The sequence below is a fragment of the Ochotona curzoniae genome, unplaced genomic scaffold, assembly GCF_017591425.1.
Source record: "Ochotona curzoniae isolate NIBS_2020 unplaced genomic scaffold, NIBS_Ocur_1.0 contig_3622, whole genome shotgun sequence".
NCBI lineage: Eukaryota > Metazoa > Chordata > Mammalia > Lagomorpha > Ochotonidae > Ochotona > Ochotona curzoniae.
This window is the reverse complement of record NW_024465926.1, coordinates 19,817,221-19,842,564: the sequence shown is the minus strand read 5'-3', so window position 1 is coordinate 19,842,564 and position 25,344 is coordinate 19,817,221. Positions and strand designations below refer to the sequence as shown.

The 25,344-nt window shown below is 42.7% G+C and overlaps 1 protein-coding gene across 10 annotated transcripts in view; it reads right to left on the bottom strand.

Moving 5' to 3' along the window:
* Window positions 1–25,344, bottom strand: part of CNOT1 (CCR4-NOT transcription complex subunit 1) — a 69,760-nt gene that overhangs the window by 38,459 nt on the left and 5,957 nt on the right. For 9 of the 10 annotated variants that reach the window (XR_005884132.1, XM_040982613.1, XM_040982607.1 and 6 more), the window contains exons 2-16: window positions 16,863–17,138; window positions 10,492–10,599; window positions 9,902–10,000; window positions 9,161–9,229; window positions 9,020–9,074; window positions 7,921–8,124; window positions 7,385–7,553; window positions 6,149–6,275; window positions 5,910–6,020; window positions 5,409–5,579; window positions 4,906–5,033; window positions 3,162–3,402; window positions 2,345–2,464; window positions 1,560–1,682; window positions 1,242–1,393 (exon numbers count right to left, since the gene is read on the bottom strand). Coding sequence is in view for 9 of the 10 variants with exons in the window: in XM_040982613.1 (XP_040838547.1) it covers window positions 1,242–1,393; window positions 1,560–1,682; window positions 2,345–2,464; window positions 3,162–3,402; window positions 4,906–5,033; window positions 5,409–5,579; window positions 5,910–6,020; window positions 6,149–6,275; window positions 7,385–7,553; window positions 7,921–8,124; window positions 9,020–9,074; window positions 9,161–9,229; window positions 9,902–10,000; window positions 10,492–10,599; window positions 16,863–16,964 (1,979 nt within the window). In the remaining variant the exon portion in view is untranslated. The remainder of the gene's footprint in view (window positions 1–1,241; window positions 1,394–1,559; window positions 1,683–2,344; window positions 2,465–3,161; window positions 3,403–4,905; window positions 5,034–5,408; window positions 5,580–5,909; window positions 6,021–6,148; window positions 6,276–7,384; window positions 7,554–7,920; window positions 8,125–9,019; window positions 9,075–9,160; window positions 9,230–9,901; window positions 10,001–10,491; window positions 10,600–16,862; window positions 17,139–25,344) is intronic. The other variant, XM_040982608.1, reaches the window with a different exon arrangement.

The following is a 25,344-nucleotide window of genomic DNA, read 5'->3' as shown; positions in this document are numbered from 1 at the left end:
AATGCAACCAGTGCACACAGGAGCACTGCTATCTTCTCATTCGTAAGTGGCTGCTCTAAAACTAAGATAAGCACATGTGGAAAGTTGAAGCTTCTGATAAAACAATCTTGTAAAAGAACAAAGCTCAAAGATAACTTAAATATCAAATTCACTGATTATTTTTAAAAGTTGGGCCTGGGAGAATCAAGATGGTGGAATAGGGTAAGGACACATTTTAACAGATGGAGAAACATTAGCCAGTTTGAGGCAGAGAGGACACATTCCAGGAAACAGGAGAGGACAGCACAGCAGCAGAGGGGTACCTGGAGACTGACAGACACAGGAAAGCAGCGGAAACAACGGTGTGGTGCTCCAGTGACCGTTACCGCAGTGGCATTCAGCGAGTGGAGATCTGAACTCCAGTGGATCAAATTAAAAGTACATTGGAGAGTCTCCAAAATAGAATTAATGTGGAAGGAAGAAGCTCAGAATTGGAAGATATTTCCTAACACCGGAGGAAACAAACAAAAAGCTGGAAGCAGAACTGGATCAAGGTAAAAAAGTATTCAAGATTTGAAAGATACTATTAAAAGGCCAAATGTAAGTTATGGGAGTCCCAGAAGGTGCAGATAGAAGCAGGGATTAGAGGTGTAATCAATGAAATAAGAGAAAATTCCCCTAATCTATAGAAAGAATTGAGAAACCAATATCCAGGAGGGGCACAGAACTCCCAACAAGGTTGACCAAAAGCGATCTTCACCATGACACATGATAATCAAGCTCTTTTCAAGGAAAAGATCCGTAAATGTGCCCCCCCCAAATCAACTGACAAATAAAGGAATGCTAGTTAAATTCATAGGAGACCGTTCTCAAGAGACTCCACAGGGCAAAATAGAAGAGTGACATATTCCAGATTATAAAAGCAAAAAATTCTCAGCCCAGAATAATGTACCCAGCAAAACTTTGTCTTTGAAAATGAAGATTTTTCTACCTAAGGATCCCAAGCTACCTGAATATTTACCTACAAAAGAACTGTGCCGCATCTTAAAGCACATACAAAAACATTATTGTAAAATGAAGTCTCTACACACAACAAATAGTTCAATACGATGGTTATAAAAATTACCAGATGAGAATCAGCTATCATGCTCAACCAACTTTTTGAATATCATTTTCAGCCAACACTTTTTGAAATCAGTAATTCATCCACATAATCCAACTCCATTATTAAATACAACAATTTCCAGCCAAGTTTTTCTTACCCTGCACAAGCTTGTAAGCAAGCCAACATAGTTGCCAGAGTTTCAGGAGGGAGTTGGGCACTTTTGGGCTGATCTTTCTCTGGGGCTAGTCCACCCAAAATAGAAGGGCACCGTCTCTTTAGAAAAGTCATACAAGCTTGGATGAATGGCTCCTGAAAAACAAAAGGTAATCAGAGATAGAAATTAACTGAAGAAAATCAGCAAGTGCCATGAATAAGCAAGTGCCATTTAAGGGGGTTGTACCTTTTGCCATTTAGCCAAAAACAGTGCAACAAAACAAAACATAAAAGCAGAAATAAACGAACAAACCCTGCTTACCCCATGCTCTCGAATTTTGTCTGTGAGCCACTTGTCAAGTTTGAGGTATTCACGACGTGAAGCAAGTGCAGCAAGGTCAATAACAAAAGCAAATGGAGTACCATTTAGCAGCATTGACAAGGCCTAAGCAAGGAAAGATCAGCAACAAGACAAGCAATTATGTGTATTTCTGGCCTACTTCTGTTTTCCACTCTTCACAGAATTCTAAATAAAACATTCTCCAAGTATTTCCCTTGTCAAAGTATTTGAAGCACTTTGGTACAATTTGGTGAGAAGGTCTTACCTAACAAGCATATTTTAAAGTTTACATGGAACTCTACCTTCACAATAAACATATCCTGATGTTTCTAAGTAACTAAACCTAGGACAGAAAGCAAGAATAATTACCTCTACCCATTTCCAAGACTTTCAACAGACTTCTTTTAACCGAAGCACAATCAATAATAATACATCTAGTGATGAATTACATTACATCAGATTCTCAATAGATCTCATTGATTGTAATAAATGTACTACGTGGGAAAACACAAAATTGCTGCAAAAATACTTATAGATCATTTATCAAAGAGCTCAATTATCACTTGTCTTTAGAAAGCCATATAAAACACAGAAAGCAAGGAACGAATGAAAAATCTTCACATATCTCAAACTGCTCCTTTCCATTCTGTCCAATTTCAAGCAAATTATCTAACAGGTAATTAGAGCATATTATTCTTAAGGCATCCATGTTACATAAAAACAGCTGTCCTCAATAATAAGTGAGTCATCCTGTCCTATGAACCCACCTTCAAGTCCTGGGCCACATCAAGTATTCGAGACAATTTGGCCTGGTCATATTGTTCCCCTCTCATGTACCATTCTGCCATTGCATGCATGATAAGTTGGCGAATTGAAGGAGACTGCCCCTTGGGAAAAAGGGGAGGAATTTAAAGGCAATTCTGAAAAACACTCAGATACATGCCATTACAAATGCCCACCTCATTTTCTGCGTAACATTTAAGTAAACAATATATATTTATGAAGGCATCAACTACAAATATCAAACTTTTTTTAAGATATCAAATACTATGAAATTAGAATTATAAAATCAGAAGTTAAGGTTACGTTCCACACCCACATAGCACACTTTGTATGTCTGCCTAACATGTTTTTCAGCACAAAATCAGAATAGTGTATGATTTAATATGACATCCCCAGTTTATACACTTCCTTAAAATTTAATTGCAGCATTTGACAAGATAGCCTATTGACTAAACCCTCACTGTATATCTGCCACGATCCAGGGGCGCCGGCTTCTATCCCGGCTGCTCCACTTCCCATCCAGCTCCCTGCTTGTGTTCAAGGAAAGCAGTAGAGGCTGGTCCAAAGGGACCCTGTACCCGCATGGAGACCGGAAGAAGTTCCTAGCTCCCAGCTCCTAGCTCCTGGCTTCAGATCGGCTCAATTCTGGCTGTTGTGGCCACTTGGAAAGTGAACTAGTGTAAAGCAAATCTTTTTTTCTCTTCCTCTCCCTCCCCTTGTCTATAAACCTGCCTTTGCCATAAAATAAACCTCTAAAAAAAGAAAGAAAAGGAGGAAGAAAAGCAAACAGACATCTCTTACCTGCCCATGCCATGCGTAGTGCAAAATAATAGCAGAGTTAGGATGATTCCCGAGGAAAATTGGCATCAAGGTGGAGATCAATTCATGGCGTAAGGTGTGCCAAGAGGTGTTAATTTGTAGTAAGGCCAATACCAACATGTCTGGACAGTGTTTGATAGGGAAGCTGAAAAGCTGTTTGACTTGCTCATACTGGCCAACTTCCGCAAGCCTTAGCAGAGATTCAATCAAATCCAAGCTCTTCCTAAAAAGTAGAAGCGCTCTATCAATGGAATTCCAAGTAACAAAGTCATTTCCAACGTGATACCTTATTTTGCAAAGTGACCAGAACCAAACTGGTGCATGTTTCAATTTAAAGATATTTTAACTGGTGCTACTTAATTCAAGGATAATTATATTGCTATGCTTCCACCCAATTACAGCTAATCTTTTTTTTTTTTTTTAAGATTTTACTTTTATTTTAAAGGCAGGTTTTACAGAAGAAGAGACAGAGAGAATGCCCATCCATTGGTTATGCACTCTATATATAGACTAACAGTCCAAGCTCATCTGATCCAAAGATGGGAACCAGGAAAAAAAAAATAAAAACAGAATTTAAAAATACATTAAAAATACAAAAAAGTTGTAAAAAATAAAAAAGAGGAAAAAAAATTTTTTTTAATTTTAAAAAATGATGATGAGAATCAAATTACATAGCCATTTGGAAGTGAACCTGCATATTGAAGCTCTGTCTCTCCCCTCCTCGTTCTCTGGAAATAAAACAATCTTTTGAACTTTTTTAAAATCTTTATTTTTAATATCATTAACACTACTGAGAAGGACATACGTCCCTGTGGGCCCTTGATCAGGGTGGGGAGGTAAAGAATAATGTACGAGTAAAGTATGTGGGTAAAACGCTTCAACTCCCCCTCCCCTCAGTGTTTGCAGGGGCGGGAGAGGAGGAGTGGGGATTCTAGGAGGCCGCTTTCTGCCTTCTCTCCCTACATCTCCCTCTGGAACTCTGCCATTCAAATAAAATAATCAAGAGTATAATTGAAAAATTTTTTTAAAAGCTAAGAAAAATTTTAGGGACTGGTGCAGTAGGTCAAAATGCCAATTCTCTCCCCTGTGGTACTGGCATTGCACATGTACACTGATCTGTGCCCCAGTGCTCCCCTTCCAACCCTGCTTATTGGAAAGCAGAGGAGCATGGCCCAAGATCCTGAGACCCTGCAACCATGTGGAACACGCAGAAGAGGATCCCGGCTCCCAGAATCACAACTCCCAGCCTAGGATTGGTTGTTGCGACCATTTGGGAAACATAACAGTAGAAAGAAAACCTTCTTTCCGTATATCTGCCTTTCTGGTAAAAATAAATAAATCTAACAAAAAGTGGAACACAGGAATTATAAAAGTCTTAATCAAATCTACGCAAGTATAATTTATGCAATGTGATGATAATAGACATTTTTCTTAAAGACTTTCTTATTTGAAAGGTAAAGATAGAGACAGGGAGACACAATGAGAGGTAGGAGATCTGAAAGGAACTTTTGCCCCTGGCTTCAAGTTGGCTGATCTCCAGCGAATGGAGCCATTTGGGAAGTGAGTCAGTAGATGAGAGATCTTTTGTCTCTGTCTCTGTAAATCTGCCTTTCCAATACATATTAATATACATAAATAATTGATATGTAAATAAATAAACCTGACTGTAGCTTGTACATTACTAGATTCCTTGTTTTTAAAAAGCAGAAATGACTCAACAGCTTACCAGGTGGCAATTTCCCGATTGTCATCCTCAGGTGGTGCTTTTAGGATATCAGTGGCAACAGTATGACAGGGATAGTCAGCAAAACAGAAGATTTCTGGATTTATTAGGGAATGCTGAATGAAAGAGAGCTGGAACAAAAGAACATCCTTCCTATCAAATAATTGGCAATATTACAAAAATTCCAATTATAAACAATCTCAACCTTAAGGTTAATGGAAACGTAGTATTCCTATACAAACCTTAAGTATTCATTGGGAAAAATGAAAGAAAAGAAAGAAAAGAAACAAGGTCAAGGAAATGACCTTAGAAATAAGCATTATTAAATTGCTGGAAAAATATTTACTACTATAGCTCAAAGGGATCCATAATAAACTATAATAGTCTATACTAAGTTCATAATATTAATTCTATGCAAACTTGCTTCCATTGCTGGATAGCCGGGACTATGTTAAAGAATAACTTCCATTTCTCTCCCCTTTTATAACTTAGCTCCATTCACTTACCTGGCCTTCTGCATGTTTCCAGGGTCTATATATGAGGTCTACTGGGAAGACTTCCATGCCCAAGCCTCTCTGAATGCCATAAACCACATTATGAAGCCCTTTACTGTCACGAATTTGAAATCCAGGATGATCCAGTTCATAAGTTACTTCCTTGAAATTCAAACTTGGGTTCTACAGAAACACAGAAAAAGCTTAGAAACTTGATGAACAATGGGGTGTAATGCATTTTTTAGAGTACTTTCATCTAACTTGACAATGAAAATCAAAAAGACAAAAGATATTCCATCTTCTCTATTACTCCCCAAATATTTGCAACCAAGACTGAGTTCACGCCAGAAAGGAACCTGGAACTCAAGCAGTTCCTTGAATCTGGGTGGCAGTGACTCAACAGCATGAACCATCATCAAACACTTGGTTCAAGTTGGGCAACTTTATCAAAATCTGCTTCCCATGGGCTAAGTTACAACATTATTGGCAATCAAAAACCCTAAATGTACTCACCAGTTCCTTGAGAACATCAATCAAAACTTCTACGTTCCAGGTGTGTGCCTGCGCTCCATCACTTTTATCTTTTCCATCACTCCAGATACCACTGCCAGGAGCAGAGATACTCTGCAGAAGTAAACAGTGAATTAAACAAGTCCAACTTCTTAGCCTGTTCAACTCTGAGAAAACAACTATAAATTAAATAAATAAGAATAACAAATTAACTCAGTTTATACCAGCAGAATTCCACAAACCTGTAATGGAATACCATCTGTTAATCCTGAATGAGTTCGAGCCATCATTCCCAAAACCCTTGCAACCTGGGCAGCTGTAACTTCCCGAACACCGAACTGCATGATTATATTGCGACATTCTTCAACGCTGAAACAGAAAAGCTCAACTTGAGAAAATGTTACTAAACTCAATGATCAATATTAATTCTTTTGTGGAATCCACAGTTTCACTAACACAAACAGAATATTAAGCTTCATTTTTTCTTACAGTTGCACAGCTGGGAACCAATATCATAAGAAACTGGCTAGGACTGGGTACAATGGCTCAAGAAGCAAACCCTGTATCTTGCAAATGCTGAGATACCATACAGGCAATGCTTTGTATTCTAGCTATTCTACTTCCCATTCAGCTGGCTACTTATGGCCTGAGAAAGTAGCAAAGGATGGCCCTGCATTGTGTGGGAAACCCAGAGGAAGCTCTGGGCCTCTGCTTCAAATCAGTCCAGCTCCAGTCATTGTCAACATTTGAGGAGTCAAACAGTGGATGGAAGAGATTTCTGTCTGCCTTTCGTCCAAACCTTATCCATCTTCTTGCTGAGACATCCAGGAAGGCACCAGATGACAGCCCATGTATTTGGGCTTACCCTGGCTGGTCTGCCCTGGCCTAGACTTCCCTGTTGAAGCATTTTAGAAATCAATGGACTGAAACACATGTTTACACACTATGCTTCTAGTAGTCAAAAACAAAATACTGGCCTGGTGGCGTGGCCTAGTCGCTGAAGTCCTCACCTTGAACCTGCCGGGATCCCATATGAGCGCCGGTTCTAATCCCGGCAGCTCCACTTCCCATCCAGCTCCCTGCTTGTGATCTGGGAAAGCAGTCGAGGACAGCCCAATGCTTTGGGATCCTGCACCCATGTGGGAGAACTGGAGGAAGTTCTCGGCTCCTGGGTCCAGACAGGCACAGCACCAGCTGTTCAGGCCACTTGGGGAGTGAATCATCAGATAGAAGATCCTCCTCTCTGTCTCTCCTCCTCTCTGTATATCTGACTTTGTAATAAAAACAAATAAATCTTTTGAAAAAATACTTTTTTAAGGGAAAAAAAAACCTTTTTGAGTTTTATTTATTTGAAAGGCAAAAGAAGAAATAACAAAAGAGATCTTTCTCTTACTGGCTTGCTCCTCCAAATACCTACAACAGCCAGTTATAGGGCAGACTGAAGTCAAGAACTATGTTAAATTTGTCTTACGACTAACCTTGCACAAAAGCCATAGCCCACTTCTTGCATGAAATCAGCCAAGGAGCTCTCCATCATGGTTTTAGCTACCCCTCCAGAATCAGGCAGGATCCTGTCCATTAGAATGTCCCGTTTTTCAGGGTATAAGAGTGGTGCAAGCACCACAGGACAGCGTTCTTGAGGAAAATCTGAGGAAGGAAAAAGATTACATAAAACAGGTACACTAATAGAAAATATCTAAAAGCTAAGGAATTTTAATTCTTGCACAATTTTATATTCAAAGTTGACATAATTTGCATCAAGCTGATAAGAATATTTCAACTTCACAAATTCAAATTTCAAACAAAAAAAAAACCCCAAGTCATTAGCAATTCTATCCTGCTAGCTGTGATTCTCCCTTTCCAATAAAAAAGTTCTTAAGGAACTACAAATAAACAAACTTCACATCAGAAATACAAATCATCGTCTTCAATTACAACCTAAAATATTTTTGTCACATATTTTGATCACCCAAAGAAATCATGACAAGTACTACTATAATAATGCTTTGTTTACCTCTGCGCAGTGTCTTAAGAAATGCGTCTATTTGTTCCTGTCCAACTCCAAAGGCTCCCTTCTGCCCAAAAAGGAGATGGGAGAGGAGGAGGTGTAGAACCTCTATTGCTATATCTTGGAAGCCACCTTCTTGATTTCCACTGACGTCTGCGTCAATATAAGAACGCAAAAGATCTGGAAGCTTCTGTTTGATAAACTGGGCAGCTACAAGTCAAACAAAAAAGCACAGATTATTCTTGAAGTACAGGACAAAGTCAGATACTGTAAAACAACTCAATGTTTAGCTCACTACAGCTTCTATTGCAGTAAAGTTCCAAGACTGACTAGTGGGAACACAGCATGGGTAGCAATCAGCTGTTCAACCGAACAGTTTCCAGAGACAGGCATTCAGCTGCCACTTGGGACACTCAACTTCAATGCAAGTGTCAGCCCTTGCACTTATTTTACAATCTCCCTCTAAAGGCCTGGGAGGCAGCAAAGGATACATTAAGTAACTGGGTTTGATGAACCCATATTTAAAACCCAGAAAGAAGAAGTCCCTGGCAGTTGCTATGGGCCCTGGTCAAACCACAGCTGTTGTAGGCCACTGGGCATCAATCAGTGGATGAATGCTCTCTGCCCCTCTCTCCTCTCTCCTCTCTTTCAATAAATAAAAAACATATTTCTAAAAAAGTTCCACAGATGTCATACAACCATGTAAATACACTCAACACCAACTTAACTGTGTGCTTAAATGGTTCTAAGTTGCAGTGGTATATTTTTAGCAATTAGGTTATGCATGTCTCACATCAGTGTTCAGATTCCTGAAAAGCAGGGCCCTGGGAGGCAGCAGGAACACCATCTAGTAAGGGAGTCTCTGCCACCCATGGGGAAGGCTTGGACTGAGGTCTTGGCTCCAGCCACCCACCATTCCAATCACTATGAGCACCTAGGGAAGTGAACAATGGGAGGTAGCCATCTCTGGGTGTCTGTCCTTTTTTTTAATCTCTCAAATAAAAATTGTAAAAGGAAAAAAAGAAAATGGTGGCCCAAGGCTCAAGAGGACACATATTTTACAGACTAACTTCGACATAACATTTTTAAGGGAAAAAGGACTTACCAAAACCTCTGAGATCTGAACTTGAAGAATTCAAGAGGGCAAGGCCAAAAATTACCTGAAACAAGGAGTTAGAATGATCAAAGTGTTCAATTAGCTGTTATAAATTTTAGTTTTGCTTGTATTTCTTCTTAAATCACTTACTTCTTGTACTTTGCTTAACTTGAGAACTTTACTCAGCTGGGCAAATAAGTGGGGTGCAGGCTTTAAACTCTGAAATAGATTAAGTTTTACTTTAAAACAAGATCTCAATTTTGAAAGTTATTCAAACAATCTGTTTACTCAATTAATGAAGTCTATACGGAACATATTCTATACTGGTGCTTGAAACAACATATCATATCCTGGAACTGACAAGCCTAAATCTACACATCATTTGGTTTTAGTAAAACTCTTTTTACTGTCAAATGAACTGTCTTGTGATTTTGGTCAGGAGCTCAAAACACTCCCAAGAATATCTACTTGAAATTCTAAAAAAAAAAATTCTAAAGTAAAGACCTACTATTGGGGCCACAATGTGATATAGTAGGTTACCCATCAGAGCACTAGCTGCTCCACTTTCAATCCAGCTCCCTGCTAAGAAAGCAGAAGACAGTCCAAGTACTTGGGCCTCTGCCTTCCATCTGGGAGACCTAGATGAAATTTCGGGTTCCTGGCTTTAGCCTCACCCAGTCCAGGCCATCTGAGTGGTGATCCAGCCAATGAGGGGTGGGTGGATGGGTGCAGGTAGGTGGGTGTATGTGAGATGAGACACACAAAGATAATAAGTACTTGTCAGATGAATAAATCTTACAGAAGACATTTATTATGAAATTACAATATAAGGCCTTCACATGATTAAGAAAAGGGAACATAAGCACAAGATTACCAAAATGCAGTACTAACCTTCTGATAGTGCAAAGGATTATCAATGGCATAGGACAGCGTCGAGATAAAGTTTGGCTTTGTAATCAGCGACGCACACTCCTGGATCAGAAATTGAGTCTTTAAAAATAAAATAAAACAATAAATGAATAAATAATTGTGCTATCATTACTTTAGCTAGCACAAACAGAAGCAGAGGTTCTCAGAACATTAAATCACTATATTTATTAACAACAATATCCCATCTGGAACCCATTAACTACAGATAAATGCTAAGCCAAAACTTCCAAAAAGCAGGATCAATAGCGCAAAGTTCTTTAAGAATATGACAATTCATGACCAGATTGAAAATCACACCAAAGAGACTGAATCCAGAACACGTGATCTCCTCGCTCCCTACTATGTGTAAAGAAGGCCTCATCCCTGTTCTCGTCAACAGGTCTCATTTCCAGCTTTAACAAGCAAGGTAGAATCACCAACCACAAGGCCAAGGGAAAGACATTTAGTCTTCCAAGTAAGAGCTTTCTGTCCCCTATCTGCCTTTGTGTTTTGCTACATACAATTGAAAAATAAAATGTTAATGTGCATTTACTGTACAAGTTCCAAAATACCTGATGGAAATCTTTGCCACTACTTTTACCATCGCCACTAAAATCCACATGCGAAAATAGGCAGCGTAATAGATGCCTGTCTGCCTCAGGACCGTGCCGATTCACAATCTGAAAAGAAAATAAATATTATAACAGAATTCAGGGATTGGAGAAGCATCAAGAGATTACAAGAAAAAAATTTAACCTCCAGAGAAGAATTTCAATTTACATCAACTGTTCATTTTGAAATAATAATTATCTAAATGTCTCTTACAGTTTATAACATTCTAACAACAAGATTGGGCATATTCAGGGCAGTACAGCTGTAGACAAAATGAAGAAAAAAATTAAAACTACCAGTAACTATACAATGAAGCGGGCCAAGCACAGTAGCCTAATGGCTAAAGTCCTCGCCTTGCATGTGCCAAGATCCCATATGGACGCCAGTTCCTATCCCAGCTGCTCCACTTCGCATCCAGCTCCCTGCTGGTGGCCTTGGAAAGCAGTAGAGGATGGCCCAAAGCCTTGAAACCCTGCACCCACATGAAAGACATGGAACAAGCTCCTGGTTCTTGGCTTCAGATCAGCTTAGCTCAGAATGTTGCAGCCACTGGGGAGGGAATTAACTGATAAAAGATCTTTCTATTTCCCCTTCACTCTAAATTTGACTTTTCATTAAAAATAAATACATCTTCAAAAAAAGCCTATACAGGGCCCGGAGCGGTGGCACAGTGGTTAAGTCCTCGCCTTGCACGCCCGGGATCCCATATGGGCGCCGGTTCTAATCCCGGCAGCCCCGCTTCCCTTCCAGCTCCCTGCCTGTGGCCCGGGAAAGCAGTCCAGGACGGCCCAAAGCTTTGGGACCCTGCACCCGCGTGGGAGACCTGGAAGAGGCTCCTGGCTTCGGATCGGCATAGTATCGGCCGTTGCGCTCACTTGGGGAGTGAATCATCGGACGGAAGATCTTCCTCTCCGTCTCTCCTCTCTGTATATCTGCCTTTCCAATAAAAAATAATAAAAATAAATCTTTAAAAAAAAAAAAAGCCTATACAATGAATGAAGCATCTGAGTGAACACGTATATCAATAAAACCCAGTAGCAAATATGTGTATCAATGCAAAGCTTTCAAAAAAAAAAAAGGCTAAAACAATTCCATATTGCCTAGCTTCTAACAGAACTACAAATAGCCTCCATGGCAGACCCCAAGCAGTTATACTGTTTCAGTAATTCAACTGCTCATCTTGAGCTTCATTAATTTCATTGCGTTTGTCACGTGTACAGGTTTGCCAACCCTTCTCACTGCAAAGATCCCAACTACAAATATTTTCTTCTCCCCCTTCCTTCTGGTGTTTTACTTTTTCTTTTTTTTTTTTTTTTTAATTTAGTTCCATTTGAAAGAGATTTCTGAGAAGAGAGAAAAGTCTTCCATCTACTGGTTCACTACCAAAATTACCTCAATGGCCAGATCTGAGCAGATCAAAAATGGCACAAGGAGCTTCCTCCATCATCTGACATAGGCTGGGGACACCAAGACCTCAGGTCCATGCGTGGTGACCATATGGAATGTCACCAATTACAGATGGAGGATTTAGCCTGAAGTGCCACAGTCCACAGTATTCTGCTTTGCTACAGTCATCATCATTGAAGCTTTTATAACGATCATCTCTAAAAGTTTCATTTCCTCTTACATTGTTTTTCTCTTCTCCATACATCTTATCACTATCAAACCACTTCTGCTTATTATTTACTGTAGAACTGCAATCTGCAGGCTTGCCAGATTAATGTGATAAGCTGAACAAGTAGTAAATCAGGCTATATAGTCTCCTGAACTTCCCATAGCTTAATCTCTACTGAGTGCGATCAGGGCTGTGACAGGGCATCATCCCTACTGCCAGGATCCCATACAGGTTATGGATCAAATATCACCAACTTTACACCAATTCAGTCACCTGCTAACACACCTGGAAAAGAAAAGGAAAACGGCCCAAGTCCTATGCCCCTGCACACATGGGAGACACAGAGAGAAGCTCATGGCTTTGGCCTGGCTCAACCCTGACAACTGCCACCATTTGGGCAGCTAACCAGCACGTAGAGATCAACCTCTTACACTCACCCTCTATTCTCTCTATAACTCTTTCAAGAGATAAAGAATTCACTGGAAAGTATGATTTTTAGGCTGGAGTGATGGCTCAATGACTAATCTTCACCTGCAAGCATCAGGATCCCACACTGATGCCAGTTCATATCCCAGCTGCTCCACTTCCCATCCAACTTCCTGCCTGTGGCCTGGGAAAGCAGAAGAGGATGGCAAAAGCCTTGGGACCCTGCACCCATGTGGGAGACCTGGAGGAAGATCCTGGCTCCTCGCTTCAGATGGGCTCAGCTCCAGCCATTACAACCACCTGGGGAGTGAATCAGGGGACAGAAGATCTTCTCCATCTCTCCTCCTCTCTGTATGTCTCGCCTTCTTTCTGTAAACCTGCCTTTCTAATAAAAATAAATCCTTAAAAAAATAATTTCATGGCCAGGCACAGTGGCCTAGCAGCTAGAGTCCTCACATTGCATGTGCTGGGATCCCATATTGGTGCCAGTTCCTATCCCTGTCCGGCTGCTCCTCTGCCCATCCAGCTCTCTGCCTGTGGCCTGAAAAAGCAGCTGAGGATGGCCCAAAGCCTTGGGATCCTGATCCCGCTTAGGCGACCTGTAGAAGGCTCCTTACTCCGGCCTTCAGACTGGCTCAGCTCTGGCTATTGTAGTCGCTTGAGGAGTGAACCAGCAGATGGAAGATCCTTCTCTCTGTATATCTGCCTTTCCAATAAAAAATATATCTTTTAAAAAAATAATAATAATTTCCAAGATAAACTGGTAAGTTACGAAGGAAGGAAGGACAGAATATAATATGCCACCAATCATACAGAAAAAAGATTATAGTGGTTGGCATTGTGGTATAGGACAAGGAAGTGAGTAGCTGCATTGGCGGGACTGATTCTCTCAGAGTCCTGACTGCTTTTCTTCCAATCCAGTTCCCCGCTAACATGCCTGAGAAGGCAGCTGATGACTTCCCAGGTATTTGCTTTCCACCTACACGGCCGCTTTGACTTCAGCCTGGTACAGGGAACCTGTTGCAACCATTCAGGGATTAAACTAGCAAATGGAAGGTCCTCGCCTTGCACGCCCGGGATCATTCTGCCTTCCAAACTGCACATACTGGAATATCATGCAACATCTTTTTTTTCCCCCAAGGCTTATTTTTCCTGAAAAGGCAGAGTACAGAGTGAGAAACACATCTCCGAACCACTGGTTCCTTCCCCAAATGACCACAATGGCCAGAGCTGAGTGTTATATAATGCCAAGAACCTTTTCTGGGTCTTAAACATGAATGCAGGGTCCCAAGGGTTTGGACCACCCCTTGCTGCTTTCCTAGGCAATAAACAGGAAGCTGAAGAGGAAGTAGAGAAGCCATGGCATGAATTTGTACACATAAAGAATCCTAGTGCTTAGCAATCAGATGATTATCCAATTGAGTCATCGCACCAGGCCCTATCTAATGTCATATCACATGTACACAACATGTATTTTCCAATTAGAACAAATTATTTATCTCTTCAATAATGTAACACTTATTTGTAATGAAAACATTTAAAATGTATAAACTAAGATTTTTTAAATAATAAACAGTAATATTAGCATCATCTAGTTATGACACTGTAGGACTCCCAGAACTCCTTACTCTTATGTACCTGTATGTAAGCTAGTACTCATCAACTTCCTAATCCTAGTACCTTGCCAGGCTCTAATAACCATCGTATTCTGAACTTACTCATGAAATCATCTAATTTTTTTTTTAGATTTTTTTTTTTAAAGATTTATTTTTATTATGTTTTTATTGGAAAGGCAGATATACAGAGAGGAGAGACAGAGAGGAAGATCTTCCGTCCGATGATTCACTCCCCAAGTGAGCGCAACGGCCCATGCTATGCCGATCCGAAGCCAGGAGCCTCTTCCAGGTCTCCCACGCGGGTGCAGGGTCCCAAAGCCTTGGGCCGTCCTCAACTGCTTTCCCGGGCCACAGGCAGGGAGCTGGAAGGGAAGCGGGGCTGCCGGGATTAGAACCGGCGCCCATATGGGATCCTGGGGCGTGCAAGACGAGGACCTTAACCACTTGCGCCACCGCTCCGGGCCCAAAATCATCTAATTCTTTATAGAGTTTATGTATGATCCATTTGATATAAATGAGGGAATAAAAAACACTAATGTACAAAAACATACTATTAAATTTGCATAAAGACTAACTTGTTCCACAAGTCAAACCTACAATCAAGATTACCAAAGACCAGAGAAGGATTCACATTTTTCAAGCATATGAAAAAATGTTTAACACATTAACTATAACTTAAGACTACAAAGAAGGTCTTTGCAGTAGCATGATTAAAAATCAAAGACAAGAAATAGTGTTCATGAGGATAAGGAAAAACTCACATATTGCTCCAAAAATGCAGTTAAGTAGCTCACTAAAGAAATCTGGTAGTTACACCAAACTTTACAAAACTGCCAAATGATTTGGAAATTTCAGTGTTGTTTAAATAACTCACAAGACTAAAAGGAAATATACTTGATCTCAAACAAATTACGTTAAGAACAATTATTACAAAAGAATAAAAACAAAAAAATTTAAAAAGTTATTAAAATGTACTACTGACGTATTTTGCAAAATGCATGAAGTTTACAAAGGTCTCATGTGGGCTAGTTCTGTGGCAAAGTCAGTGAAGCACTGGCCTGTAAAACCAGCATTTCATACGTTCCTGCCATTCAACTTCCAATCTAGCTCCCTGCTAATGGTCCGGGAGAGGGTGAGAGGGCAGCAATGCCCTGGCAGAACGAGTAAAGCTGCCACCTCCATGCCAGAATCCCATACATGTACTGCCCCAAGTCCTAGTTGTTTCCCATCAAATCCATATCCTTACTATGTCAGGCAGAGTACTAATCCTCCACCTGCAGCACTGGCACCCCTGCACTGGCACCAGTTCTAGTCCTAGCTTCTCTACTTCCTTTCCAACTCCCTAGAAAGCAAAGCAATGAAAATTGTTCCCTGCTACCCACATGAGACACCTGGATAATGCTCCTGGCTCTCACCTGCCCAGTATTCACCACTGCAGCCAAGCAGGACATGAAATATCCCTTCTCTGTCTTTTCATCTCTCGTTCAAAGTAAATAAATCTTTTTTTTTTTTAAGATTTATTTATTTCTTATTACAAAGTCAGATATACAGAGAGGAGTAGAGACAGAGGGGAAGATCTTCCGTGCTATGATTCACTCCCCAAGTGAGTCGCAATGCCCAGTGCTGCGCTGATCCGAAGCCAGGAACTTCTTTCCAGGTCTCCCACACGGGTACAGGGTCCCAAGGCTTTGGGCCGTCCTCGACTGCTTTCCCAGGCCACAAGCAGAGAGCTGGATGGGAAGTGGAGCTGCCAGGGTTAGAACCGGCGCCCATATGGGATCCTGGGGCATTCAAGGCGAGGATTTTAGATGCTAGGCCACGCCGCCGGGCCCTAAAGTAAATAAATCTTTTACAAAACAACACAGGGTAAAAGCTGTGGCTTAGTTGGCTAATGTCCTGCCTGCAGCACCAGCACCCAAGTGTTGGTTTTCACAGCAGCTGCATCACTTCTGATCCAGCTCCTTGCAGCCACACTGGAAACCTGGAAGTAGCATCTGTCTGCCAGGTTCATACTAATCTCTGGACACTAAGGCCATTAGAGGAGTGAACCAACAGATGGGAAATTTCTCTCAGTCTCTCCCTCTGCAAAATAAATCTCTTTAAGAAAAAAAAAAAAAAGAGGGCCTGGTACGATAGCCTAGCGGCTGAAGTCCTAGCCTTGAAAACACTGTGATCCCATATGGGCACAGGTTCAAATCCTGTTAGCCCCGCTTCCCATCCAGCTCTTCTGCTTGTGGCCTGGGTAGGGAGTCGAGATCGGCCCAAAGCCCTGGGACTCTGCACCCATGTGGGAGACCTGGAAGAAGCTCCTGGCTTCAAATAGGCTCAGCTCTGGCTCTTGTGACGGCTTGCGGAGTGAATCAACAGACAGAAGCTTTTCCTCTCTGTCTCTCCTCCTCTCTGTATATCTTACTTTCCAATCAAAATAGATAAGTCTTAAAAAAAATAAACACAGGTTTAAATGAAATAGGGCAGATAGAAAAGACTCCATATATGGTGTGACTCCCTTTATACGAAATGTGCAGAACAAGAAAGTAAAGTGATGACAGGCAGGGATAACCAACAGTGCTTATAAATTACCCCATGACACCCACCCTCCTAAGCTTCCAACTTTCCATCCATGGCATACTCACTCATACCTTTAATAGTAATGTTTTATAACTGGTTTACTCACATGCTGTATTTCCTGCTGGCTGGCTCGGTAGTTTTTCTTGGTTAAATTGTCCACCAGGTAGCTGATTTGAGACAAGGCCAGCGAGAGCGAGTCAAGATTCATTGCTGGTTGGGGCGGAAGCAGGCGGCCGAGCCCGGCGCAAAATCACCATTATTCCCCTTTAGTCACCTCAGAGGCAGGTTAATGCTTTCTTTGTAATGAGGCTATATCTGTTTTCTGTACAATATCTTCAGTTCTTCTTTACCAGGGGTCTTACTCTGTTATGAAACATGGCACCTGATTTAAAAAATATACATATACCACATCATTGTAAATTAGGTGAAAATGGACTTAAATAACATTCATTTGACTTCACATCCAAAATGCTTAGTGCTAAATATCTTCAAAATAATGTATCTCAACCAAGATAAAGCAAGCCAAGGTTCAAAGTTAAAACACATCAAGTATAAAAACAGTATCACCCCGCCCAGTTTCATTTTAGCAAGACAATTTGTAATACTAGAAGCATTTTTATCATTTCAAAATGATATCTATAAACACAGTATTGGAAAGCACTTAATTCTTACAAGACCCAATTGTTCATTGTATTTGTCAGGTTACAATCAGTCTGGTCTCAAAATTGTACCTCACAATGTATGTTTGGTTTTAGGGCCACTGAGAACTCCAAAAGTCAAACTCCTGCCTGCATCACTCAAAGTTCCTTGGGAAAACCAAGACAGGATGAGTCAAACCAGTCACAATGACAGGATGCTTAGGAATTCCTTCTAACTTAGCTCCCTACTGAGAGGGGACCCACAGGACAATCCAGGCCAGGGGAAGTCCTTCTGCAGCAGAGGATTAGACTGCTGTCTGCCTGGCAGAATCCCCATCTCAATCACAAATCACTGCTAAAATCCCAATCAGCCACTTCTGATTCAACTCCTAATCATGCTGGTAGGCAGTGAATGATGGCTGATGAAGAATCTCTCCTATGTCAACCTAATAAATAAATCAAAAAAGGAATATGCTGTCTTACTTTTTCATGAAGGATCTTCACAAAGTTTATGGAAAATTAAGTATTAATTTCAGAATTCTTAATATATTTATGAAAATACATATGATACAGTATGGCACAGTAAATTAAACTGCTGCTTGATGCATTGACATCCCATAGGGGCACTGGACATGGGTTCATGTAACAGTGGTTTCACTTCTAAACCAGTACCCAGCTAATGTGTCTGGAAAAGCTGCAGAACACAGCCCACGCACTTGGATCTCTTACCCAGGATGGGAAGAATTACAGGCTCCTGGTTTCAGTCTGCGATAATCTTACCTGTCACACTGTTCCTCTGGGCAGTGAATGAGCGCAATGGGTGAAATATCAAAACTTTTTTTTAAAGATTTATTTATTTTTGTTACAAAGGCAAATATACAGAGGAGGAGAGACAGAGAAATATCTCCCCAAGTGACCGCAATCTGTGCCAATTCGAAGCCAGAAGCCAGGAGCCTCTTCCAGGTCTCCCAAGCAAGTGCAGGGTCCCAAGACTTTGGGTCGTCCTCAACTGCTTTCCCAGGTCACAAGCAGGGAGCTGGATGGGAAGTGGAGCTGCCAGGATTAGAACCTGAGCCCATATGGAATCCTGGCATGTTCAAGGTGAGGACTTTAACCATTATGCTATCTTGTCAGACCCTAAATAATTGTATAAAATGCAAATTACAGGGGCCAGCAGCACCACAGCTAAACCATATCATAGTGGCTAAAGTTCTCCCCTGCTTGGACCAGCGTACCCATACGGGTGCTGGTTTGTGTCCTAGTTGCTCCACTTCCCATTCAGCAACCTGCTTGTGGCCTGGGAAAGCAGCTGAGGAAGGCCTATAGCCTCCTGGCTTCAGATTGGCTGAGCTCTGGCCCCTACGACCAACTGGGGAGTAAACCAGCAGGAGGAATATCTTTCTGTCTCTCCTTTTCTCTGCAATTCAAGCTTTCCAATAAAAAAAAAAAAACTGCAAATTACAAAAAAATGTCTTGGTTTCAAAAATTTCCTTCACCAAAATAAACTTATCTTTTCACATTATTTTTCCACTTTTTAACATACCATCAAATGGAAACCAAAGGTTCTACCAACATAATCTTCCAAACACTGGGGAAACAAAATAGATAACACACTGTAGGACAACAGGCTAAGGCACAGCGTTCAGCACCATGACAAATTCCATAAAAGAAAGCCAGTTCAAGAGCCCAGCCTAGTAGCCTAGTGGCTAAAATCTTTGCCTTGCATGAGCCAGCACCCCCAGTTCCTGTCCCAGCTGCTCCACTTCGCATTCAGCTTCCTGCTTATGGACTGGGAAAGCAATGGAGGACAGGCCAAATCCTTGGAACCCTGCACCCATGTGGGAGACTTAAAAGAAACTCCTGGCTCCTCGTTTTGGATCAACCCGGCCTCAGCTGTTGTGGCTACTTTAGGAGTAAACTAGCAGATGGAAGATCTTTCTGTCTCCTTCTCTCTGTAAATCTCTTTCCAAGAAAAATAAATAAATCTTAAAAAAAAAGAAAAAGGTAATGTCAGTCAGGTAATGGCTTCCCTACTTCCCAAACACCCTTGTGATAATGCACTCAGGAAGACAACAGAACTAGGGCCCCTATTGCTCCAAGGAAGACCATGACAGAGCTCCTGGCGTTGGCATGATCCAGCCCCACCTGTTGCAGAACATCTGGAAAGTAAGCCAACAGATGGAAGATTTCTGCAGTTCTGCCCTTCAAACAAAATTCATTTTTTAAAGATTTATCTTTTATTGGAAAGGAGATTTAGAAGAAACAGAGAGGCTGGCATTATGACATAATGTTGGCCGCAAAATAAACTAAAAAAAAAAAAGGTTTTAATGGACTGGCAGATCAGTTTTAGAGAGGAGAGACAGAACAATCTTTCATCCTCTGGTTCACTTCTGAAATGTCAGCAACAGCTTCAGCTGAGTTGATCTGAAGCCAGAGCTTGGATCTTCTTCCAGGTCATCCACATGGGTGCAGTGTTCAAGGCTTCCCCAGACCACAAGCAGGAAGCTAGATGGGAAGTGGAGCAGCTGGGCTATGAACGGGCATCCTAGAGCCTACAAGGTGAGGATTTATCCATTAAACCACAAAGTGGAAGAAGTCTGAGAGTCTCAAGATACCTGTTCAAGGCCCAGCATGATAGCACAGCGGTTAAAGTCCTCACCTTGAATGCCCCAGGATCCTATACGGGCACCAGTTCTAATCCCAGCAGCTCCACTTCCCATCCAGCTCCCTGCTTGTGATCTGGGAAAGCAGTTGAGGACGGCCCAAAACTTTGGGACCCCGCACCCGCGTGGGAAACCAGGAAGAAGCTCCTGGCCTCTGGCTTCATATTGGTTCAGCTCAGGTTGTTGCGGCCACTTGGGGAGTGAACCATCAGACAGAAGATGTTTCTCTTTGTCTCCTCCTCTCTGTAAATCTGCCTTTCCAAAAAAATAAATAAATCTTAAAAAAAAAAAAAAAAAGATGCCTGTTCATTGTAAGGCGCCTACAATTGTAAGGCTTCGTGGCTAAAGCCCCCTCCTTGAACGTGCTGTGATCCCATATGGGCGCCGGTTCATATCCCAGCAGCCCGTTTCCCATCCAGCTCCCTGCTTGTGGCCTAGGAAAGCAGTCGGGGACAGCCTAAACCTTAGGGACCCTGCAACCCACGTGGGAAACTCAAAAATCGGAACAGGTTCCTGGCTCCAGATTGACTCAGCTCCCTCCGGCTGTTGTGACCACTTAGGGAGTGAATGATCAGATGAAATATCTTCCTCTCTGTCACTTCTCTCCGTATATTTAACTTTGCAATAAAAATAAACTATTCTTACAAAAAAAAAAAAAAGGCTGAAGATAAATCATGCCTATTCCAAGGAAAGTGCTGGCAGGGCTAAAAATTGCAGCCCCATGTCAACTGAAAACTATTCATAAGAGCCAAGAAACGGAAACAGACACTGTGATCCAGCAAGCAAGTGGATGTTTGGGCAGCCTGATGCCACAGTAAAATAAGAAAAAGCAGTGATCAATAGCCTTTTGGCCCCTGCTACTCCAAATGGAGTTGCTAGGTTTTCTCTTCCCTCCTGCTACCCTTTCTCATTCCCTCCCAGGTGTGTATTTTAAATCAATAGATTATTTTTAAATATTTATTTTCTTTCAAGTTCTTTGAAAGGTGGAATCAGAGAGAGGCACAGAGGTCTTCTATCTGCAGGACACTGTCCAAAGGTCACAATGGCCAGAGCTGGACTGGTTTGAAGTCAGGACTCCAGAGCTCCTTTAGGGCCTCCTAAATGGGTGCAGGAGCCCAGGCACCCAGGCTCTTTGCCTCTGCTATCCCAGACACATTAGCAGGGAGTGAGACTGGAAGTGCAGCAGCCAGGACACAAACTAGCACTCAAATGAGATGCCAACGTTGCAGTGGCTTTACCCAATATGCCACACGCCAACCCTAAATTAATAAATCTTTTAAAAATGAATAGGCGGGGCCCGGAGCGGTGGCGCAGTGGTTAACGTCCTCGCCTTGCAGACCCGGGATCCCATATGGGCACTGGTTCTAATCCCGGCAGCCCCACTTCCCATCCAGCTCCCTGCCTGTGGCCCGGGAAAGCAGTTGAGGACAGCCCAAAGCTTTGGGAACCTGCACCCGCGTGGGAGACCCTGGCTTCGGATCAGCATAGCATCAGCCGTTGCGCTCCTTGGGGAGTGAATCATCGGACGGAAGATCTTCCTCTCTGTCTCTCCTCTCTGTATATCCGCCTTTCCAATAAAAAAATAATAAACATAAATCTTTAAAAAAAAAATGAAGAGGCGGGTATTGTGACACAGCAGGTAAAGCCATGGCCCACAACAGCATCCCATATGTGCATCAGTTCAAGTCCTGGCTGTTCCATTTCTGATCCAGCTCCCTAATAATGGCTTAGAAAAGGAAGTAGAGGGCCCAGCACGGTAGCCTAGTAGCTAAAGTCCTTGCTTTGAATGCACCGGGATCCCACATGGGTGCTGGCACTTCTTCTAATCCCAGCAGCACCGCTTTCCCATCCAGCTCACTGCTTGTGACCTGGGAAAGCACTTCAAGACAGCCCAAAGCCTTGAGACCCTGCACCTGCAAGGAAGACGTGGAGAAAGTTCCTGGCTCCTGGCTTCGGATCAGCACAGCACCAGCTGTTGCAGTCACTTAGCGAGTGAATCATCAGACAGAACTTCATCTCTGTCTCTCCTCTCTGTATGTCTGACTTTCCAATAAATAAATTTTAAAAATTGTAAAAAAAAAACAAAGTCAAAAATAAAAACAATTCAATCTGGTACAGGTTGGAGCAAGCCTACAGATGCTTACAGTCTGGAGCAAAGTAAATGTGCTGCAACACAGGCCTGACATTCAAACACAGAGCTGAGATAGCTAACGAAAACTAGGACAGGGATGAAAAGGGCCTGCAGAGTCCTGAGGAAGCTCGGCATTAAAGGTGGGTGGAAGGGCCCGGAGCTGTGGCCTAGCGGCTAAAGTCCTCACCTTGAACCTGCCGGGATCCCATATGAGCACTGGTTCTAATCCCAACAGCTCCACTTCCCATCCAGCTCCCTGCTTATGGCCTGGGAAAGCAGTCGAGGACAGCCCAAAGCCTTGGGACCCTGCACCCACTTGGGAGACCTGGAGAAGGTTCCTGGCTCCTGGCCTCGGATTGGCACAGCACCAGCCTTTGCGCTCACTTGGGGAGTGAATCATCAGATGGAAGATCTTCCTCTCTATCTCTCCAGCTCTCTGTATATCTGACTTTGTAATAAAAATAAATAAACCTTTAAAAAAAAAAAAAGGTGAGTGGAAAAGAAACATTCAAACAAAAATGAACCAGTAAGGGATGTAGGGACAAGCTTTCAGAGCACAGAATTGTGCCCGATGCGATGGCACCATTGGCTAATCCTCCCCATGCAAAGCAATGGGTGCCAGAATGCATCGCAGCTGCTCTATTACCCTGCTTACAGCCCGGGAGAGCAGCAAAAGATGGCCCAAAGCCCCGTTGAAGAGGCTCCTGGTCTCAGATGAGATCAGATGAGATAGATGAGATCCAGTCACTGTGGCCACTTGGGGAATGAACCAGAAGAAAGATCTTACTGTCTCTCCCCCACTCTGTAGATTGCCTTTTCAACAAAAAAAAGTCTCCAGCAAGGCACAACAGCCTAATGGCTAAGGTCCATGCCGTATGTGCCAGGATCCCATATGGGCATCAGTTTACACCCCAGTTGCTCCACTTCCCTTCCAGCTCCCTGCTTGTGGCCTGGGAGAGCAAGAGAGGTGGTCCAAAGCCATGGGACCCTGCACCCTTGTGGGAGACCCCAATGAAGCTCCAGGCTCCTGGCTTCAGACTGGCACAGCACCAGCCGTTGCAGCCTCTTGGGGAATCATTCAGCGGACAGAAGACCTTTCTATCTCTCCTCCTCTCTGTACATCTGACTTTCTAAACCACCCACACTCACACCAACCTCAGTGGACCAGATCTTATCAGCCATCCTGACCATGCCTAATGCTGCTAGACTCCTTAGTCACACCTCCTTGTGCCCATCAGAGAATCAATTACTGGACAGGAAGATCCAGAAGGGATTTAAGGAGTTCATGTCCAGAGTCCTCCATCTACCAGAACTTGGTGCCACTTCCCAGCCATAGAGACAGCAGCAGAACCTGGGATACGGCCCAATGTAACCACATCCAACAGATCATGCAGCAAACAGAAAGAGAACAACAGATCGGATTCAGGAAGCATCCCGAGTCACAATGAATCAGATGTTCCTCCACTTGGAACTTTTCCCATGCCCCCTTTGGTCGGCCCACTCACATGCCCCCCTACACTTTTTTTCCAATCAGGTCCTCTGGGATCCTACCTTCCACAAGTCATAGTCCCCTCTCAGCAGGAAGCAGCCAGATAAGACCAAGGAGGTGGAAATGTTAGCCCAGCGGACCTGAGCACAGGCTGAAAGGAAGGCCCCTAGGTGGCGCCAAGTACTCACCGGAACAGCCATCCCAGACCAATTTAAAGCGGAGCTGACCAATCAGAAGACAACACATAGCCCTGTCATCACCACTACTGAAGGAGTGCTGGGCTTAGTTGCATATCTGACTTTGCAATAAAACCAAAATTTTTACAAATAAATAAAATTTTAAACAAAAGTAAAATGAATAAATCTTTCTTTAAAAGATTTTTTGGGAGGCCCCGGTGCAATAGTGTAGCAATTAAAGTCCTCACCTTGAACATGCCAGGATCCCATATGGGCACTGGTTTTAATTCTGGCTGTTCCACTTCCCTTCCAGCTCCCTCCCAGGGAAAGCAGTCGAGGACGGCCCAAAGCCTTGGGACCCTGCACCGATATGGGAAACCAGGAAGAAGCTCCTGGCTCCTAGCTTCGGACTGCCTCAACACCAGCCGTTGTGGCCACTTGGGGAGTGAACCATCAAAAAGATGTTCCTCTTTGTCTCCTTCTCTCTGTATATCTGACTTTCCAATAAAAATAAATCTTTAAAAAAAGAGATACGATATGCAATGAACTTCTGTCTCCCAAATATCTGAAGCCTACCACCTGCTACCTAAGTGAGCTTGAAAGATGTCCCCAGCCGCAAACTACAAATGACTGCAGCTTGCATATTACTTTAATTGAAGCATTTTACGAGGTATTGAGTCAGAATGTAAGACACAGGCAAGCACAGCCAGTGAAATAATAAATGACCAGAAAGTTTTAAATAGCTAAGCATTGTGGTATAGTTTTAGGGCTGGCCTGCAACACCAGAATTCCATGTGAACAGCAGGCCAAGTCCAGATGATCACGCTCCCTGCTAATCCGTGTAAGCAGCAGCAGAGCCTGGCCCAAGGATCTGGCCACTCCCACCCGTGTGACGTTCCTGGCTCCGGAACGGCCAAGATGCTGTGGTCTTTTGAATATAATCCAACATATAGATGTAAGAGCTCTAACTTTCCTTTCAAAAAAAAAATTTCAGTTTTACATCAAAGACAGATTTACAGAGAGAATTATCTTCCATCCACTAGTTTACACCCCAATTGGCTTCAATGCCAGAGCTGAGCTCATCTGAAGCCAAGAGCCAGAATCATCTTCTGAGCCTCCCAACCTGGGCAACGGTGGGGGAATGCTCTTTAATAATTTAAATACTTAAATAGCTTTTAGGCTGTCCCCTGGATCTTTTCCATCTGGCTCCGACAGCCCTCGGGCTGGCCAGGTGAGCAGGTCCAATAGGACAGGTGCCCCCAGCAAGGCCTCAGTTCTCCAGGTGAGGGCAGGCTTGCCGGGAGCTCATTTTACCAAGGTGGAAGTGAGGAGGGCTTCCACTGACACAGGCAGTGCTACCGGCTTCACACGCGGCTTCAGCTGATGTGATTCGTTGCCTGACCTCTTCTTTTGAAGTGCCTCTTCCTGATTTTGATCAAGGGCCCCATGACTGAAGCCATCCTTTGCTGCTTTCCCAGGCCACAAGCAGAA